We start from the raw sequence: 21,881 nt of genomic DNA, 5'->3' as shown, positions 1-21,881 counted from the left end.
TTTCATTGTAATATTTCTATATATAAGAGCAATACCTGTACCAAATTTTACATTGATATCTTAATTTAGTAATGAGTTATGTGCGTTTAAGTGATTTTCGGGAGGGGGACCTTGTATGGGAGCTATGACCAAATATGGACCGATCCAAAAAAGCTTTCATTGTAATATTTCTGTATATAAGAGCAATACATGTACCAAATTGTTTAATGATATCTTAATTTAGTAATGAGTTATGCGCGTTTAAGTGATTTTCGGGAGGGGACCTTGTATGGGAGCTATGACCAAATATGGACCGATCCAAAGAAACTTCCATGGTTATATTTCAGCATATAAAAGCAATATTTGTACCAAATTTTATATCAATATCTTGATTTAGTAATGAGTTATGCGAGTTTAAATGATTTTCGGGAGGGGACCTTGTATGGGAGCTATGACCAATTATGGACCGATCCAAAAAATCTTCCATAGTAATATTTCCGTATATAAGAGCAATACTTGTACCAAATTTTATATCGATATCTTAATTTACTAATGAGTTATGCGAGTTTACGTGATTTTCGGGAGGGGACCTTGTATGGGAGCTATGACCAATTATGGACCGATCCAAAAAAACTTTCATTGTAATATTTCTGTATATAAGAGCAATACATGTACCAAATTTTATATCAATATCTTGATTTAGTAATGATTATGCGAATTTAAGTGATTTTCGGGAGGGGACCTTGTATAGGAGCTATGACCAATTATGGACCGATCCAAAAAAGCTTTCATAGTAATATTTCTGTATATAAAAGCAATAATTGTACCAAATTTTATATCGATATCTTAATTTAGTAATGAGTTATGTGCATTTAAGTGATTTTCGGGAGGGGACCTTGTATGGGAGCTATGACCAAATATGGACCGATCCAAAGAAACTTCCATTGTTATATTTCAGTATATAAAAGCAATACTTGTACCAAATTTTATATCAATATCTTGATTTAGTAATGAGTTATGCGCGTTTAAGTGATTTTCGGGAGGGGACCTTGTATGGGAGCTATGACCAATTATGGACCCATCCAAAAAATTTTTCCTCTGAATAAATTCTATTATCATAGAATTTTAATTTCTAAAATTTTGTGAAGATATCGATATAACGACGGAAGTTATTAAAAAAAAACAAATTTCCGGGAATATGTACTTTTGTATGGGAGGTATATGAAATTGTGGACCGATTCTGGCGATTTTCCACAGATATTAAGCTTTTGTGCGGAAACGAATGTATGCCGATTTTTATGGAATTATCTTGCATAGTTTTCGAGAAAATTACATCAGAATGTGTAAAAAATGCTTATTTTTTCGAGGTTGTTTCAAATTTTGATTCATAACTTTTCCCGATGTGAACCGATTTTGCCCATTTTCAATACCAAACTGCTTAGGATAACAACAAATATTTTCGGTGAATTTGGTTGATGTCCTTGGCTTAGTTTTAACGTGAGCGTGTTTTAGGCAGACAGACGGACAGACAGACGGACATAGCTAAATCGACTCAGAATTTCATAAGGACCAAGAATATATATACTTTGTTGGGTCTCAGATGAATATTTCTTGGTGTTACACACGGAATGACAAAGTTATATATACCCTCTATCACCACTGATGGTGGTGGAGGGTATAAAAAAGTACCACTTGATGAACGTAAAAATACTATAAATTTACATTTTATAGTTTATGTTTGTGTTAGTACATTAACAATCTTCTAAAATTTCATAATTGGCCCTACCTCCCATATTAAGACCTTTTCAGAAAATTATATTAAGGTTCATTATTGGCTCAAAACTACATTTACATAAATAAAATTCATTACTGCCTTAAAAATACGAATACATCGATACACTAATCGAAATCGCGTGACCAAACTTTTTTGAGGATCGGTTAATAATTGCCCCTTTCTTTCATATAAGGTCCACTTAAGAAATGATTTTAACGCTAATTTCTTGCTTATCAAGTTAATTTTATGAGAGAAACTATGAATGGAGAAAGGGTTAAAAGAGACCCACTCATTACAAAAATCACCATTGAGTCTTATAAGAAACATAGCTTATGCTGAGATCCCAGAATCTCTATATAATAAATAGTTGCCTTACTGACTGCACAGCTTAAACGACTGAACAGAGAATCAAAAAAAATTTAAACAGTAAATGTGCGTTTGATTATGTAAGTCCACTAAGGAGGGATTTTTGAAAATTTGTACATCTGGGGTTAAATCAGGGACAAAACGGGTAAAATTGTTTTTATAATAATCTTACAGAATGTGCGATTTATTGGCGTAAAAATTACGTATATTGAAACATAATATTTGCTATTTCATTGCATAGAAAAAATACAAAAAAAGAGGGAAATGGCAAATAATCAAAGGATAGTGAATTATGAGATGTAAGACCATATTCAGAGTATAAAGTTGTATGGAGGTTATGTGAATAAATCAAGTAGGTTCAGAATTGTTTTCAGTTACAAGGTTTACATGGACGCATGTAGAACAAGCAGACAGACAGACAGACAGATGGATATGACTTAATCAGAGTAATGTTCATTTAAAGATTGATGACCGGAAGTCGGTTGCTATAGGTACCTACATATATGCAAATCCTAGCCAATTATCAATGATTCGTCATTATCATTTTTTGTTGTGTATTTTAGATTTAATTTTATTTATTGCTTATATTTTTCGTCATTTGTAACGTTTTAATTCAATTTAAAATATAACTTAAAAACTAATTTAATGTTTATTTTAAATTATAAACTATTAATAGTTTATTCTTTGGTTGTGTTTTTCTTGTGATTAAAATATTTTATAAAAATTAATATATCACTTAATAAAATATCTTATATTAAAAATGGTTTCAAACTGACTAGATTTTTTTTTGCATAAAATTAAGCAAAATTGACAAGTAAATTGCTTTTCTTTTAAATATTAATACTAAAATTAAAAGGAAATTTTTCATGAAATATAATACAATTTTATATAGGGATACTGGTGTAAAAGGAGATCAGTTGAAATTCAAAATCATTTAAATTTTTATAAATAAAACTTTAATATTTTACCAAAAATTTGCTGGTGTTGTTTTTCGTTTTATTTTGCAACGTAATTTTTTAAATTAAGTATAAATTTGTTTGTATTAAAATATTGAGATTCTTTAATAATAATATTATTAAGACAAATATAACAAACTGATGCAATATTATCATTTTAATTATAAGATTTTTTCTGATTACAAAAAAAAATTGTTTTTTGAACTAATTAATCAAGTGAAATAGAAATTTTTAATTAAGCGCTAGCTCCTAATTTCTGATGTAATTAGTTTCACTAATTTTAAATAATTTAACAAATTCATATTTTTGAATTTATCAATGAAAGGGATTTTTTATTTTTTTACGCTTAATGAAAAAAAACTGTTTCGGATGATAAATGAATTCTATTGAAAATAATACATTGGCTATTTGTAGGCATTAATAATGATCTTATTTGACGATTTCCTACTGATCTTCTTTAAACTCATTTTTATAACTAAATGTAATAATTACTCAAAATATATACTTCCTTGAACAATTAAAAATATCTTAACTTTAACTACTACCGGGTGGATCATTAAATTCACTGCCCGCACTCTGCAGCAAAGCTTGAAGCTTAGCAGCTGCAGGAAATGAAGCCAAATCCAAGGGAGCGGCTCCAGTGGTGCTTTGTATATAAGCTAAAAGTCTGTTAATGACAAGAAATAAATGTTACAAATAATTTTTATACAATTTTAAAAATATCCAATACAAACCTTCTTAATTCCTCTATGGCATTCTGTTGCATAAGTATATAATTTTTAGCCAACAATAGGGTAGCAATTTTGGAAAGTTTACGCACAGAAGGAGAATGAGCATACGGTATCACATTGCGCAGTTCGTCTAAGGCATCGTTTAAATCGTGCATGCGACGACGTTCTCTGTTTGTGGTAAAAATTTATTTTAAAATAAATTAAATTTTTTCTTATTTCTAAAACAAACACTCACCTTGCATTTATATTTAATCTCACAGTTTTGCCTTGTCTATTCTTCTGTTTACCTCCTCCACCTCCTGCCGAACCCGAACTACTTCCACCTCCTCCACTACCAGAAGCTATTAGCCCTCCAGCTGTTGAAGTTCCTATTCCACTACTACTTGTTGATGGTGCTAACATTAGATTAGGACTTGATTTATCCATTGCTGTTCCCACACCCGAATCTGGTTTATTTTCATCTCCGGGCGGTAACATACCCAAACCTTGAGCATAGAAACCTCCTAGGCCAACAGAACCTAGAGGTGTTCTTCTACCAGGCACACTTTGTGGTGGACTAGATGTTGGCCCAGGATGACCACTAGGGTGGGGTCCTAACATATTTGCTGTTGGTGGTATGGGTGGATGTGTGTGTCCTGGTAGGGCAAAACCAAAGGGAAGATTAGGATGATCCATCTTTGTGTTCTAGTCTAAAAGTAAGAAAAGAAAATTAATTATTGACTACGCACTCATTCGCTTTAGAGTGGGTTTTTAAGTTGGCGATCAAATGCCAATTAATAATCTGATTAGTTAATCTAAAAATAAATTGATTCTGATAATAATCCCTCTTTGATATGTTTCAGCATAAGATTAAACTTCGCTGTGTTGCCATACAAAACAAGAGAAAACGTCACAGTTTGTTATCAAAATAATACATGTTTTACAAAAAAGAAAAAGACAACTCTTACTGTAATATGAAAATTGCCAAAAATTTAAATTAACAACATATATTTTAGGTTTTGAAGTGTCTCCTATTTGTACTAATCAAAATCTAAAACATTCTACTGTTTATTTTTATAAAAACCAGTTCTTATTTAAGTTTAACCACCACAATTGGGTGCTTAAGCTAGCAAACAAAATTAACTAATTGAGTACTCAAAAACACATTTTAATTTAATCCTTCACATAAACATTGGCCCTTAACGAGTTTAGAAATGATTTTACGGAAAAAATTCTTAGGAATATCAAGGGAACTGAGTTTCTAAACATTTACTGCTGATACATCCCCTTATCAACTTAACAAGATTTACTTTCTTTGCAACTATATACAATAAAATAGACTTAATGAAGAATAGGCCTTTGAATGGAAGAGAGGCAACAGACCCTTCGGTCTGTCGGTACTGTAGCACTGAATGTCACTTTTATGTCAGAGAGTAGTGTTGAAGAGGTAATTAGTTAGTTAGAAAGTTAGTTAGTTAGTTAGTTTGTTAGTTTGTTTGTTAGTTAGTTAGTTATTTAGTAACTTAGTTAGTTAGTTAGTTAGGTAGTTAGTTAGTTAGTTAGTTAGTTAGTTAGTTAGTTAGTTAGTTAGTTACTTAGTTACTTAATTACTTAGTTACTTAGTTACTTAGTTACTTAGTTACTTAGTTACTTAGTTACTTAGTTACTTAGTTACTTAGTTACTTAGTTAGTTAGTTAGTTAGTTAGTTAGTTAGTTAGTTAGTTAGTTAGTTTAGTTAGTTAGTTAGTTAGTTAGTTAGTTAGTTAGTTAGTTACTTAGTTACTTAGTTACTTAGTTACTTAGTTATTTAGTTATTTAGTTACTTAGTTACTTAGTTACTTAGTTACTTAGTTACTTAGTTACTTAGTTACTTAGTTACTTAGTTACTTAGTTACTTAGTTACTTAGTTACTTAGTTAGTTAGTTAGTTAGTTAGTTAGTTAGTTAGTTAGTTAGTTAGTTAGTTAGTTAGAACTAGAACAGAACTAGAACAGAACTAGAACAGAACTAGAACAGAACTAGAACAGAACTAGAACAGAACTAGAACAGAACAAGAACAGAACTAGAACAGAACAAGAACTAGAACAGATCTTGAACAGAATTTAACAAATTTAAATTTCTTTCACAAAATTTCTTCGCAAACCTTATTTTTTACGCATAAAAAATTAATTCAGCTCCAGATATTTGAAATAGTTTGTAAATAGTTTTTAATAGCAATTGATGAATTGAGGAAAACCATCTCAATACAACATTCATACAATAGCAAAATTCATAATAATGATTTAAGCAAATAAAATATCAAATTTAAATTTCTCGGCAAACCTTATTCCTTACTCATAAAAAATTATTTCAGCTCCAGACATTTGTAATAGTTTGTAAATAGTTTTTAATAGCAATTAATTAATAATTATTTCTTTTTTGTGATTTTTTTTTAACTTCCGTTTGGCTTTGTTTCCATTTTTTAAAGATCTAATTTCATTGATGCAGGTTATAATTAACATTTCATCAAACTCTGGTATTTTTGTTTTTGTTTGATACTTGACTATTCAACATTATACTATGTACATTGTACAATAATAATTTCAACCTTTGTTATATATTTTTCATAACTTTAAAGGTACATATTTGTGTTGTTTCCTATTTCATTATATTTTCTCTTCGAAATATGTAAGTACTCATTATAAAACTTTTTCATTTAACTTCTGTTGTTTTTATTATGCTATTCTCTTTAGGTTTTTGTTTTTCGCTGCCTTATTCTTGTTGTTATTGAGTTTAAGTGTTTACGTGTAAGTCTGTGTTTGTCTATAAGTGTTAGTTGTGCTTGCCTGCCTTTACATTTTGTTTTCAATATTTCCTGTTTGGCATAAACGATTTTCATCCCATTATTATTTAGGTGAATACAAGTGAAAATTGTGCCAAATTGTAATGGGGTATAATATTTATTATATGTTGTAATGTGCAAAGATTAATTATTTCTTAAATAATTTCCCGATTTCAATGTGACTTAGGAATTTAATTCGTATAGAAGTTTCAATACTATGTTGATACATTTTTTCATATAAAAATACAAATGTTGATATTTCCCAAGACAAGGCATTTCAATTAATTATTAAACAAAATTATTGAAAAAGCTATATTATTAAATTATGTATAACTGTTTATAAAAGAACTTACAATATTGGCAGATCTGGTAATGTACTGATTACGAAAACGTTTAGAAAAGGTAATTGGGGACTGACTATTGCTTGGCTGAGTCCTTGCATAGATTGCCAGAGGTCTGACCAGAGCTCCGCATAATCTGGTACTACGGGTGGCCAGTTGCCCGCAGTGTCCTGGCTGGTCAGTTGTTTGAGGTTCCTTCGAGATCCACGTAGTGGCTGTAATTTAAACCCAAATTCGCGGGGAGAGTAAGTGGCGGTTAAAAGACTGATGCATGATAAAGTCAATATTTTGGGATAAGTTCGGTGCTGTTGCCGAAAACAGAGGAGTGGCTGTAAAATTAAGCGTTGGAAATGAGTTGGTATTAATTGTATATGGTACGGGATGAAGGTGAGGTTCGGCGGGCCTTATCCCACCTGTCTACCTAATGAATGTTTCGTATGTTTTTCTCTTATGAATGTGTCGTATGACTGAAATGTGTGCTTGGTTAAATGATGATGGATGAAAGGTATTATATACATATAATACCATTGAATTATCCTTCCTTGTCCAGATATGTTCAGAGTTTACTCTGTTCATATCAGAATTACCACAGTGTGTCCCTGTGAGTAAGAGCAATGTCTACGACTTATTGATGGATCGTATTTCGTCTACCGGTTACGTCTCTAGGTGCTGTTGCCGAATCAACAGAGCAGAGATTATATAACTCGAGTACGTCTAAAAAAATATATATAATTTAAAATACACTAACAATGCTTTTTGCAATACAACTTTGTAAGAAAAAAATTGTAAGTTTATACTATTGCTACACATTTTCTGCCAATGTTGTAAGATCTGACAACTTTATTTTCATTTATAAATGAGCTATCATTCTTTAAATCATTCGTAATGAAAACTTTTTATACAAAATTTCAACAATTAAAGCCACAAGACTTATTAGTATTGCAAAAAATAAAAATGCTAAAGCTGGTGCAAAATGTTGTAAATCAACTTCGACCTCTTCACCTTTTATGGCTGTACAATCGATTTTATTTACTTCCCATTTTTTATTATTGTATGGCAATAAGGCTGCCTCTTGAAACATGGCCAATGCTAGAGTAATATGTTCATAATATGGTGAAGATTTCCGTATGCCCACTCCAGAGGAAAATGTAAACGGTTGATGAAAATTCACTTCTTGTAAATCACAAAATTGAGATTCAGTTAGAAAAGCTAGCAGGAGAAAAGAAAGAGAATTTATTTTAATGAACATTTTTTAACGTATTTATATGTTAGTATAAAACATTATTTAAAACTACAACTCGCTTTTGCATTCTTCTATAATTCGTTTTATATTTACACAAACAATAGAATAATAACCTACATATGTACATTTATGGAAAAAAAAAACTTTGATTATACTCAAACATAAAAATTATACTACGTATTGACGTTCATAAGTAAATCTCTCGTTCATCATGGCGTATGATTAATTTTTGCTTTATACCACATAAAAACATATTTCTTTTTTGTATCATTTAGTCACATGTGGTGGTCATAGCCATTGCTTGTTAATTTATTTATTAATTAAAAAACTTTCCACAAAGTCTATTTATAAAATATTTTTATCCAAACATATATCATTCCATTGTTAAATATACTTAAACCGACGGAAACTATCTTTAAATTTATGCGCTGCTTTATAACAGAAAAATAATGCATAATTATTTTCAAATTAAATGAAGGATAATATCAATATATTTTACATTGTAGTTTATAGTTTAAGGTTTGTATAGATATTTACGTGGTATTGTTGGTAATGTGTGGTTTTGCTCTCGAAATGGTAGCGAATAATTAGCCCCAAAACTTACATATGCCTTAATTTGGTTAGATCTTGGGATGGCCTCTGTTAATTTGTCAACAGCACCTAAAAACGTATTTGATAGTCCGAAATGTCCAACAAATGGATCAGGATCCCTCTTTTGTAAACCGATAATGTGACAAAAGAAGTAGGAATTCCAAAGTCAACAATTTCAATAATTGCCACGACAAATAGTCGCGTAGCATATATCAATATATCCTGTTGAGATGCAACAGCACCGAGGAACTTCCCCGAAGCGAAGACGGCATACTAAATTAGTACTAATCTCCAATATATGAAGACTTTCTCAATCGTTCACACAATCCCTCGCATCAGTTCCATTCTCATAATCAAAAAGATCAATCTACAGGATGGCAGGCAACCATTGAATACTTACCTGACAATTTCCTAGCATATGCTGGTATCCCATAACGCGATCGTCGTCCCAAAATCGATTGGGTTGAGGTATCCAACATATGCTGCTTTGTACACAGACCTGTTCGAAGAGAGCATATCCAACAAATTCGGTAAAGGAGATATCAGTACTTAAACCAACATTCTCTCCCTCCGAATATAAGATTAAACCACATCCACTACGTGGATCCCGAAGGAACCTCAACCAACTGACCAGCTAGGACATAGTCCTGCGGGCAACTAGCCAACCGTTATACCAGATTATGCGGTGATCTGGTTTGACCTTTTTCAATCTATGCAAGAACTAAGCCAGTCAGTAGACTGTACCAATTTATAGTCCCGGCCAGACTGAGGTATTGGAAACACCTCTTTTTCTCCGGGATTGCATGAATTGATGAAACACCTTAACAATTTCTAAAACTGCAAAAGTTTTCAAAAGGAGCAAAATATCGACTAATCTAGGGCAATGCTTTGTAGTTTGTAGAACTACTAGGATCATTTTTATTATTAGCTGCTGAAATCGTAACCAATACCAAAATCAACTGATACAGTTTCAGCTTGCACTGGCTGCTATCTCTAGGATATGCTTTACTCTAGAACAAGCTATTCAAAATATCATAAGTGCAGGATCTGGACTTTATGGATTGGACACCTTCTTTCTATTACGCCCAAAAATGATTTGTTTCAATTATTTAATTCTGATAGAATTTATATATATATGAAGACTATGATTTTTTCTTATAGATTTTCTTTGTAAATTAGCACGTGTTTTTTAATCACTTCATCTATTATATATTCTGAACTTTTCATATATTTCAATTTCATAAATATATAGAACGGGACGACATATTATCAATAATGCAAAATCAAATGGAAGAGGAAAGAGTCAATTATGGACCGAACTAAATTAAATTTGACTGAAAGATTTTTACCGCCTATAAAACTTGTTTATGTTGACGTTTATGTTTATGATGATATTTATCAGTTTTTTTAAGGATCCTTATATAATGGAAAGGATCAATTATGGACAACTTTGAGCCAGTAATGAGTGTTGAAATATTTTTTATAAAGAAATCTAATATGAGAGGTATGGTCAATTATGGACAAATTCTCATAAAATTAATTATGGATCGATTGCCAGAAAATTTGTGCGAGTGATAGGTTCCTATAAAGATATTTTGTGTCAAATTTCGTTGCTTTACTAGTATTTTTAACCCAATTATCAGCATTTAAAGACCTTATACGGGGACTATGGTCAAATATGACCCGATGTCCGCGATACTATACCGTAAAATTTATGAATGCATAAAACTGAATTGTGCTAAATTTCTTGAAAATTGCTTCATATTTAACGTACTTATGAGTATTTAAGGACATTTTTGGGGGGTCACTTGTTTGGGGCCTAGGCAAAATATTCAACCAATATTGTCCTTATTCAGTACCAAACAAACCTTACCTATAAGGAACATTTGTGGAAATTTCAGCTATTTACTTAAAGAAATAAAGAAGTTATAGATTTATTGGCTGGAATTTACCACCGTGCCTTGGTGACACATCCTTCTCAAAATTCCCCCTTTTTTAGGAATTTTTGTTTGAAATTTTTATAAAATTTAAGAAACTTTAATGAAAACATATAAAATACATCTATGCTGAAATTACGGCCATAATACAGTATAACAATAAAATTCGCAACAAAAAATGCTTAGTTACTAAATCCGATCATTTTAATTACTTATATAATACCATATTTTAAAGCAAGCATTGTAAGAGGGCTGCGCCATAATATTTTACTAACGCTTGTGTAGCGCATTTAATAAAAATTAATTGTATTTTTCTTTTGTTTTATTGTTAACAATAAATTTTATTTAAAACATTAAAAACGTGATCATATGAAAAATCATTCAATTGTCAATGAATGTATTTTATAATTTACACATAGCTACAGATACAGAATTCAAAACCATAAATATTAAAAAAATATACAAAAACAGATATGACATATTTAAATGTACACATTGTACAAACAAATTTGTAGTACAAAATTTAAATAATTAAAATTAAAATACAAAAAATAAAAATAAAAACTTAAAGTGAATTTAAAATATTAAACAATATGAAATACACGTTATAATTGTAATAAAATTCCATTATTAATAGAATATTAACAATAAATAATAAATTATTAAAACATAATCGATTTAAATATTTAAATAATTTTACACACTGACACACCGAAACAGTCTTTTAATAAAAATTAATTAAATGTACAATTATTTATTAATGTGCATAGCAACTGAACTAAAACAATATAAAAAAATATTTGCTAATTTTCTGGAATTTCAATTAAAAAACATAGATTTTTGAAATTAAATTTCTATTATACTCACTTATTAACAGACGATATGCCCGATCGATAGCCACATGAAAAGCAAAATTTCCCTTGCCAATTCTTTTGACACCCTCCTCAAGCGTTAATATATTCTCATGATTTGTATGTTTATTGCAAATACGATATTTGTACAGATTGCTTACTAAAGGATTTTTGTTGTTGATAAAAACTTCATAATTATATGATATATTTTCCATGCCCACCTCCATGCTGCTATTGTACAAAGCCTGTAAATTTGTTATGGTACGTGGTGGCTCTGACAGTAATGAGCTAACAATGAATGCCCCATAGAATTGCATTAGCAAAATTGAAAATATAGATACGCTGATGATAAGTACACGTGTTGAATTGCAGCGAAATAATTCTGGGTCTGGACCTTGCATTAATATAGCTTCCATAATACATAAAACAATAAAATCGAAATGATTCTCCACCGCTGTTGGGTAAGTATGAAAATGAAATTGTATTGGGGCATCTCCAAAATTACCAGCAGCAGTTCCCATTACTTCAATATTGTTTTCAGCAAGTCGTTGTTGTTGACTTTGTCTTTGTAATTTCGTAAATAGTTTGTATTCCGTATGCACATGTATGGTCAACATGAGTATTGTAACAACAATTAAGGCCAAAATACACCACCAAACAATGTCTGCTAATGGCTCAAAGAATATATTGCGAATACTTGTACGTTTAGGATGGCGAAATAGAAAATGTATTCTTGGGTTTAACCAAAGGCATAAGGAAACAAAATATTAGAGATTATATAAAAACAAAAGAAGCAAATATTTAGAAACAAAAATAAATAGTTTTTAGGACACTTACTTTTCAGTATGTATATTTCTAGAGTAATCAATAACTTGCATTCTTGTTAATAAGTACCTTAAGGGGCACAAGGATAATTCTACTTGATGTGTATTTAAGAGACCAATAACTCCTGACCAGCTACCATTTGCTTCAGCTCCCCATTTATCAGTAAAATGGATTTCAAATCTTTGAAAAGTAAAACAAAAATCAGTTTAAGAAGTAACTTGCAGTAACTATTGTGTCTTATGAAGGAACTCAAACTGAACTAGAACTGAACTAGAACTGAACTAGAACTGAACTAGAACTGAACTAGAACTGAACTAGAACTGAACTAGAACTGAACTAGAACTGAACTAGAACTGAACTAGAACTGAACTAGAACTGAACTAGAACTGAACTAGAACTGAACTAGAACTGAACTAGAACTGAACTAGAACTATCTTATCTTTATTGCATGCATTCATAATATGTATTAACATTTCACTTTATTTTAAAGAACCCACGAAGCCATTAAAAGGCTTTTCTGTAGGTCAAAATAAAAATTGTATTACTGAACTAGAACTGAACTAGAACTGAACTAGAACTGAACTAGAACTGAACTAGAACTGAACTAGAACTGAACTAGAACTGAACTAGAACTGAACTAGAACTGAGAACTGAACTAGAACTGAACTAGAACTGAACTAGAACTGAACTAGAACTGAACTAGAACTGAACTAGAACTGAACTAGAACTGAACTAGAACTGAACTAGAACTGAACTAGAACTGAACTAGAACTGAACTAGAACTGAACTAGAACTGAACTAGAACTGAACTAGAACTGAACTAGAACTGAACTAGAACTGAACTAGAACTGAACTAGAACTGAACTAGAACTGAACTAGAACTGAACTAGAACTGAACTAGAACTGAACTAGAACTGAACTAGAACTGAACTAGAACTGAACTAGAACTGAACTAGAACTGAACTAGAACTGAACTAGAACTGAACTAGAACTGAACTAGAACTGAACTAGAACTGAACTAGAACTGAACTAGAACTGAACTAGAACTGAACTAGAACTGAACTAGAACTGAACTAGAACTGAACTAGAACTGAACTAGAACTGAACTAGAACTGAACTAGAACTGAACTAGAACTGAACTAGAACTGAACTAGAACTGAACTAGAACTGAACTAGAACTGAACTAGAACTGAACTAGAACTGAACTAGAACTGAACTAGAACTGAACTAGAACTGAACTAGAACTGAACTAGAACTGAACTAGAACTGAACTAGAACTGAACTAGAACTGAACTAGAACTGAACTAGAACTGAACTAGAACTGAACTAGAACTGAACTAGAACTGAACTAGAACTGAACCAGAACTGAACTAGAACTGAACTAGAACTGAACTAGAACTGAACTAAAACTAAACTAGAACTGAACTAGAACTGAACTAGAACTGAACTAGAACTGAACTAGAACTGAACTAGAACTGAACTAGAACTGAACTAGAACTGAACTAGAACTGAACTAGAACTGAACTAGAACTGAACTAGAACTGAACTAGAACTGAACTAGAACTGAACTAGAACTGAACTAGAACTGAACTAGAACTGAACTAGAACTGAACTAGAACTGAACTAGAACTGAACTAGAACTGAACTAGAACTGAACTAGAACTGAACTAGAACTGAACTAGAACTGAACTAGAACTGAACTAGAACTGAACTAGAACTGAACTAGAACTGAACTAGAACTGAACTAGAACTGAACCAGAACTGAACTAGAACTGAACTAGAACTGAACTAGAACTGAACTAGAACTGAACTAGAACTGAACTAGAACTGAACTAGAACTGAACTAGAACTGAACTAGAACTGAACTAGAACTGAACTAGAACTGAACTAGAACTGAACTAGAACTGAACTAGAACTGAACTAGAACTGAACTAGAACTGAACTAGAACTGAACTAGAACTGAACTAGAACTGAACTAGAACTGAACTAGAACTGAACTAGAACTGAACTAGAACTGAACTAGAACTGAACTAGAACTGAACTAGAACTGAACTAGAACTGAACTAGAACTGAACTAGAACTGAACTAGAACTGAACTAGAACTGAACTAGAACTGAACTAGAACTGAACTAGAACTGAACTAGAACTGAACTAGAACTGAACTAGAACTGAACTAGAACTGAACTAGAACTGAACTAGAACTGAACTAGAACTGAACTAGAACTGAACTAGAACTGAACTAGAACTGAACTAGAACTGAACTAAATAGAACTGAACTGAACTGAACTAGAACTGAACTAGAACTGAACTAGAACTGAACTAGAACTGAACTAGAACTGAACTAGAACTGAACTAGAACTGAACTAGAACTGAACTAGAACTGAACTAGAACTGAACTAGAACTGAACTAGAACTGAACTAGAACTGAACTAGAACTGAACTAGAACTGAACTAGAACTGAACTAGAACTGAACTAGAACTGAACTAGAACTGAACTAGAACTGAACTAGAACTGAACTAGAACTGAACTAGAACTGAACTAGAACTGAACTAGAACTGAACTAGAACTGAACTAGAACTGAACTAGAACTGAACTAGAAACTGAACTAGAACTGAACTAGAACTGAACTAGAACTGAACTAGAACTGAACTAGAACTGAACTAGAACTGAACTAGAACTGAACTAGAACTGAACTAGAACTGAACTAGAACTGAACTAGAACTGAACTAGAACTGAACTAGAACTGAACTAGAACTGAACTAGAACTGAACTAGAACTGAACTAGAACTGAACTAGAACTGAACTAGAACTGAACTAGAACTGAACTAGAACTGAACTAGAACTGAACTAGAACTGAACTAGAACTGAACTAGAACTGAACTAGAACTGAACTAGAACTGAACTAGAACTGAACTAGAACTGAACTAGAACTGAACTAGAACTGAACTAGAACTGAACTAGAACTGAACTAGAACTGAACTAGAACTGAACTAGAACTGAACTAGAACTGAACTAGAACTGAACTAGAACTGAACTAGAACTGAACTAGAACTGAACTAGAACTGAACTAGAACTGAACTAGAACTGAACTAGAACTGAACTAGAACTGAACTAGAACTGAACTAGAACTGAACTAGAACTGAACTAGAACTGAACTAGAACTGAACTAGAACTGAACTAGAACTGAACTAGAACTGAACTAGAACTGAACTAGAACTGAACTAGAACTGACTAGAACTGAACTAGAACTGAACTAGAACTGAACTAGAACTGAACTAGAACTGAACTAGAACTGAACTAGAACTGAACTAGAACTGAACTAGAACTGAACTAGAACTGAACTAGAACTGAACTAGAACTGAACTAGAACTGAACTAGAACTGAACTAGAACTGAACTAGAACTGAACTAGAACTGAACTAGAACTGAACTAGAACTGAACTAGAACTGAACTAGAACTGAACTAGAACTGAACTAGAACTGAACTAGAACTGAACTAGAACTGAACTAGAACTGAACTAGAACTGAACTAGAACTGAACTAGAACTGAACTAGAATGAACTAGAACTGAACTAGAACTGAACTAGAACTGAACTAGAACTGAACTAGAACTGAACTAGAACTGAACTAGAACTGAACTAGAACTGAACTAGAACTGAACTAGAACTGAACTAGAACTGAACTAGAACTGAACTAGAACTGAACTAGAACTGAACTAGAACTGAACTAGAACTGAACTAGAACTGAACTAGAACTGAACTAGAACTGAACTAGAACTGAACTAGAACTGAACTAGAACTGAACTAGAACTGAACTAGAACTGAACTAGAACTGAACTAGAACTGAACTAGAACTGAACTAGAACTGAACTAGAACTGAACTAGAACTGAACTAGAACTGAACTAGAACTGAACTAGAACTGAACTAGAACTGAACTAGAACTGAACTAGAACTGAACTAGAACTGAACTAGAACTGAACTAGAACTGAACTAGAACTGAACTAGAACTGAACTAGAACTGAACTAGAACTGAACTAGAACTGAACTAGAACTGAACTAGAACTGAACTAGAACTGAACTAGAACTGAACTAGAACTGAACTAGAACTGAACTAGAACTGAACTAGAACTGAACTAGAACTGAACTAGAACTGAACTAGAACTGAACTAGAACTGAACTAGAACTGAACTAGAACTGAACTAGAAAGAACTAGAACTGAACTAGAACTGAACTAGAACTGAACTAGAACTGAACTAGAACTGAACTAGAACTGAACTAGAACTGAACTAGAACTGAACTAGAACTGAACTAGAATGAACTAGAACTGAACTAGAACTGAACTAGAACTGAAAGAACTGAACTAGAACTGAACTAGAACTGAACTAGAACTGAACTAGAACTAAAAACTAAAAAAAAACTGAACTAGAACTGAACTAGAACTGAACTGAACTGAAACTGAACTAGAACTGAACTAGAACTGAAAAAGAACTAGAACAGAACTAGAACTGAACTAGAACTGAACTAGAACTGAACTAGAACTGAACTAGAACTGAACTAGAACTGAACTAGAACTGAACTAGAAACTGAACTAGAACTGAACTAGAACTGAACTAGAACTGAACTAGAACTGAACTAGAACTGAACTAGAACTGAACTAGAACTGAACTAGAACTGAACTAGAACTGAACTAGAACTGAACTAGAACTGAACTAGAACTGAACTAGACTAGAACTGAACTAGAACTGAACTAGAACTGAACTAGAACTGAACTAGAACTGAACTAGAACTGAACTAGAACTGAACTAGAACTGAACTAGAACTGAACTAGAACTGAACTAGAACTGAACTAAAACTGAACTAGAACTGAACTAGAACTGAACTAGAACTGAACTAGAACTGAACTAGAACTGAACTAGAACTGAACTAGAACTGAACTAGAACTGAACTAGAACTGAACTACAACTGAACTACAACTGAACTAGAACTGAACTAGAACTGAACTAGAACTGAACTAGAACTGAACTAGAACTGAACTAGAACTGAACTAGAACTGAACTAGAACTGAACTAGAACTGAACTAGAACTGAACTAGAACTGAACTAGAACTGAACTAGAACTGAACTAGAACTGAACTAGAACTGAACTAGAACTATCTTATCTTTATTGCATGCATTCATAATATGTATTAACATTTCACTTTATTTTAAAGAACCCACGAAGCCATTAAAAGGCTTTTCTGTAGGTCAAAATAAAAATTGTATTACTGAACTAGAACTGAACTAGAACTGAACTAGAACTGAACTAGAACTGAACTAGAACTGAACTAGAACTGAACTAGAACTGAACTAGAACTGAACTAGAACTGAACTAGAACTGAACTAGAACTGAACTAGAACAGAACTAGAACAGAACTAGAACTGAACTTGAACTGAACTTGAACTGAACTAGAACTGAACTAGAACTGAACTAGAACTGAACTAGAACTGAACTAGAACTGAACTAGAACTGAACTAGAACTGAACTAGAACTGAACTAGAACTGAACTAGAACTGAACTAGAACTGAACTAGAACTGAACTAGAACTGAACTAGAACTGAACTAGAACTGAACTAGAACTGAACTAGAACTGAACTAGAACTGAACTAGAACTGAATTAGAACTGAACTAGAACTGAACTAGAACTGAACTAGAACTAGAACTGAACTAGAACTAAAATTGAACAGAACTAGAACTAAAATTGAACAGAACTAGAACTAAAACTGAACAGAAGAGAACGACCATGGATGTCGTTACCTTAAATTGAACATATCTTCCATTAGCCTTATCAACTGAAAGGTTTTCCTTTGCATGGCATCATCTTCCATATAATGTTTGTCATCACTAAGGTAATCTAAATCCGATCTATTATAGTTTTTAGGTTTATTAAGTATCTGAATTGGGTTTCCGAAATGAAAAATTTAAAGCACAGTTAAAATATGTATTTTGTGCTCATTATAATTCTTACCGCAGTAGTTGCCTTTACAGAACGATTATGAAAATTATTTCTGCGCCTAGCAATACCAAAGCGAAATTTATTTAGTATTTGGAGACCAGTTTCCAAAGTCCAGTTTCCTTTATATTCGATTTGCAAAGGTTCTCTACATTTATAACAAATATTAAAAACATCGTAGAAATCTAAGGTAAAACTGAAATTAAAAATTTTACATGTTTTATACTTAGTTATAAAATATGTATAAAATATAGTAAAATGTAGAATACAATTGAGTGGGATCTTTGCTGTTCTTATTTTTCTTTGTTGAAATTGTTTTAATTTATTTATTAATAGCACTTACATATTACGAAGAACAGCCACAGTAAAATCAGCATCAATCCTTATATTTAAATGGCCAAAGTAATCTTCAATATCAGTCAATGGATTTTCCAAATTTTCCATTAAAACCAACCACACAAATGACTTATTCAACTTTTCTCTCAATGAAAAAACTTTCAAAATCCTTTCTTTTCCTTTATCGCCCCTTACATATTTCATAAAAACCACTAAGCCGGATCTTTGCGATTGAAATAAATATTCAGTGTTATTGGTGGCTAAAGTATTTACAAATTGTATGTGATAATTTTCTGTTAATTTTCGAATTAATGGCAATTGTATAAAGTTATCCTTAACAACATTATCCTGGTATCTTGTGGATGATGTGTAAATAATGATGGCACGTTGTAGCTGATTATAATCAAGAAATTCATTTAATACGTTTAATTCATAAGAAGTACTTATGTTGCTTTTGTTGTCTTTGTTTTCGTTATTGATGAAGTTTCTCTGCTGTTGCACTTGTGTTGTTAACACTTCTATAGCAGTAGAGATTGCGGTTGTGATACACAATACTGCAATTACTTCAGATCCGCTTAAATGCATGTCGTTGTTGTTGTTGTTGCTGTTGCTGTTGTTTAACGTTCTGACACTATGGCTGCTTTTGTTTGATGTTTGGCTTTTATATTATTTTATATAGCCGTTGGTGAAACTGTTTGTGTTTGTTGGTTGGTTCATTGGTAATTTATTTTTCTACTGTTGTTGTTTGTTCATTTTATTATTGTTTCATTTCAAGTATGTTTGTATTATAAACACCATCATATCGGCTTCACTTTAAAAGTGTTACAAATACAAACCTTGCCAGCTATTTAATGACATTATCACACAAATACCAATACTATGGTATAAATACCAACTATTAAATATATATATACACATAATTGTAAACATACAATGAAATTGACAAAACTGCTGTAATATCCGTTTAGTGGCATTTTTAAAAGCCGTAGGCTTGGTAATTTTTCATTTGAAAGTAGTTGACAGTTAAATTATAGACAATTGTCACTACTCATATTATTGTTTAGTCATAATTGCGCAATTATTGGTGAATTTCGTAATATGTACAATATCAGCACTTAAAGTATTTCGCTTAACTTATTATATAAAACTAAAATGTACCCAGCAAAAACTTTCCTTTAAAAGTAGTAGAAGTTTTTGTAATTAAATTTTATTGACATTTTACGGACAAAAATTGTTCTCATTTTTAGTCAAATTAAGGATTTACTGAGAATTTTATGGTTGTCGCATTATTTGCAATGAATAGACAAGGGGACACATATGTAAATATTCGTGGGTATATTTCATTTTATATATATATATATATATATATATATATATTTATATATATATATATATATATATATATATATATATATATATATATATATATATATATATATAAAATATATATATTTATATATATATATATATATATATATATATATATATATATATATATATATATATATATATATATATATATATATATATATTATATATATATATATATATATATATTATATATATTTAGTAATTTTATAGTAATCAGACACGAGGTTAAACAATGCACAAAGTAAATCATTAAATAGTCAATTACAATTAGTTTTAATGTGCAACTGAACAATAACTAATTTCTATTACTTGTAATTTTAATTTAGTTACAACTTACATGGAAAAAATTACAATTATTATAACCAGACAATGTAGCTCATTACATGGTCAATTACAATTACTTGTAATGAGTAATTGACAATTGTATATAACTAATATGTAATTGATAAATAATAATTTACAAATTACAACAATTACTTCGGACAAAATTAACAATAGCAAATAATAGGAAATTCTTCAATTTGCTAATAGTTGATGTTGTAAATTTACAATTACAAATAATTTTATTCAATTACAAGTAATTATAATTGGTAAATCTTTAATTACCCTTACTTCAAATGTCATTCTAATCATAACCCCCCAAGCTCGATAATAACGCATATTGAAGAAAAAAAATCCCATTTAATTATTTTGCATTAAAAACGTTTACTTCAGAATATACAACAATAACAATTCTTTCTTTATTATATTGTTTTGTATGTGATTTACAATAATTTTAAATGCCTTGCTAATTCTGTTGCAAATTACTGACAATTTTTCAATTATTATGTCAAAATAATTGTTGACATTTCAATAGCCATTTGTATTTGCCTAATTACAAATTATTACTAAACAAATATTAGACAAAATAAAATTTTATATTACAAATGACGCTTTAATGATATTTGCAGTAATTTGCATTTTTCACTGTAAAACAAAAAGATATTGAAATTTTTGCAAAATATATTAATTTTGCACTAACACAACGAAATTTTATAGCAAATAAAAAACTTCATGCTAAATTTTATGAGGATTGGTGTGTATTAAACATATTCTCATATAAAGATCCCCACACAGAAGGTGACTTTATAAATATAAGTTTGTCATTTCGTGTGAAACATCAAGAATTATTCATCTGAAAATCAACATATATTCCAGGTTCTTATAAAATTCTGAGTCGATTAAGCTATGTTTGTATGTATGTGTAAAACAAGCTTACGATTAAACAAAGCTACGGAATATAACGTTATTAATTCATTTTACTTAAGTATTTGGTTTAAACACGAGCCAAATCCAAGAAATATTAAGCTTTTTTTACACAATTCTATTTTAATTATATCAAAAATATATCCAAAACTATTATTCCTTAATTCTACATACTTCATTATTATCATTCGTAGGCGTATGATTTATGGGTAATATATTTTAAAATAGTCATACGTCATGATGTCCCACATTGAAATTTTCTTATAAATGAAAATAAACAATTTTTAATGCACAATTGTTGATAATATCTACACAGAAAAAAATAATGCAATAAATATTCGCCCAGGAAAAATTTTAGAACTTGTTCTAAAAACTACTTGTTCTAGAACCAGTGAAAACAGAACCACTTCAGATTCTTAAACAACAGCTCTGTCGCCATTACTTCTCGTACCCGTATCTTAGAATATTGTTGGGTTTCTCAAATTCCTTTTAATAGTCTTCAAAGAACTAGTTTTTTGCAACTAGTTATACATTGCTACTACACTA

At 31.0% G+C, this 21,881-nt stretch overlaps 2 protein-coding genes across 2 annotated transcripts; both read right to left on the bottom strand.

Moving 5' to 3' along the window:
- Positions 1–2,975: 2,975 nt before the first annotated feature.
- On the bottom strand, positions 2,976–4,539 carry LOC124419592 (class E basic helix-loop-helix protein 22-like). Its single transcript, XM_046949692.1, has 3 exons — positions 4,042–4,539; positions 3,810–3,974; positions 2,976–3,742 (listed from the first exon to the last, which is right to left on the bottom strand). The coding sequence occupies exons 1-3, from the start codon at positions 4,479–4,481 to the stop codon at positions 3,610–3,612; spliced, it is 738 nt and encodes a 245-aa protein (XP_046805648.1). The 5' UTR covers positions 4,482–4,539; the 3' UTR covers positions 2,976–3,609.
- A 3,279-nt stretch (positions 4,540–7,818) lies between these two features.
- On the bottom strand, positions 7,819–19,304 carry LOC111675491 (glutamate receptor ionotropic, kainate 2). Its single transcript, XM_023436261.2, has 7 exons — positions 18,727–19,304; positions 18,399–18,579; positions 18,188–18,324; positions 12,407–12,574; positions 12,129–12,301; positions 11,586–12,023; positions 7,819–8,156 (listed from the first exon to the last, which is right to left on the bottom strand). Exons 1-7 carry the CDS (start codon positions 19,302–19,304, stop codon positions 7,819–7,821), a joined length of 2,013 nt encoding a protein of 670 aa, XP_023292029.2.
- Between the last annotated feature and the right edge of the window lie 2,577 nt (positions 19,305–21,881).

The sequence above is a fragment of the Lucilia cuprina genome, chromosome 4 (assembly GCF_022045245.1).
Source record: "Lucilia cuprina isolate Lc7/37 chromosome 4, ASM2204524v1, whole genome shotgun sequence".
NCBI lineage: Eukaryota > Metazoa > Arthropoda > Insecta > Diptera > Calliphoridae > Lucilia > Lucilia cuprina.
Note: the sequence above shows the minus strand (reverse complement) of the source record. Positions and strands in the feature narration are given on the sequence as shown.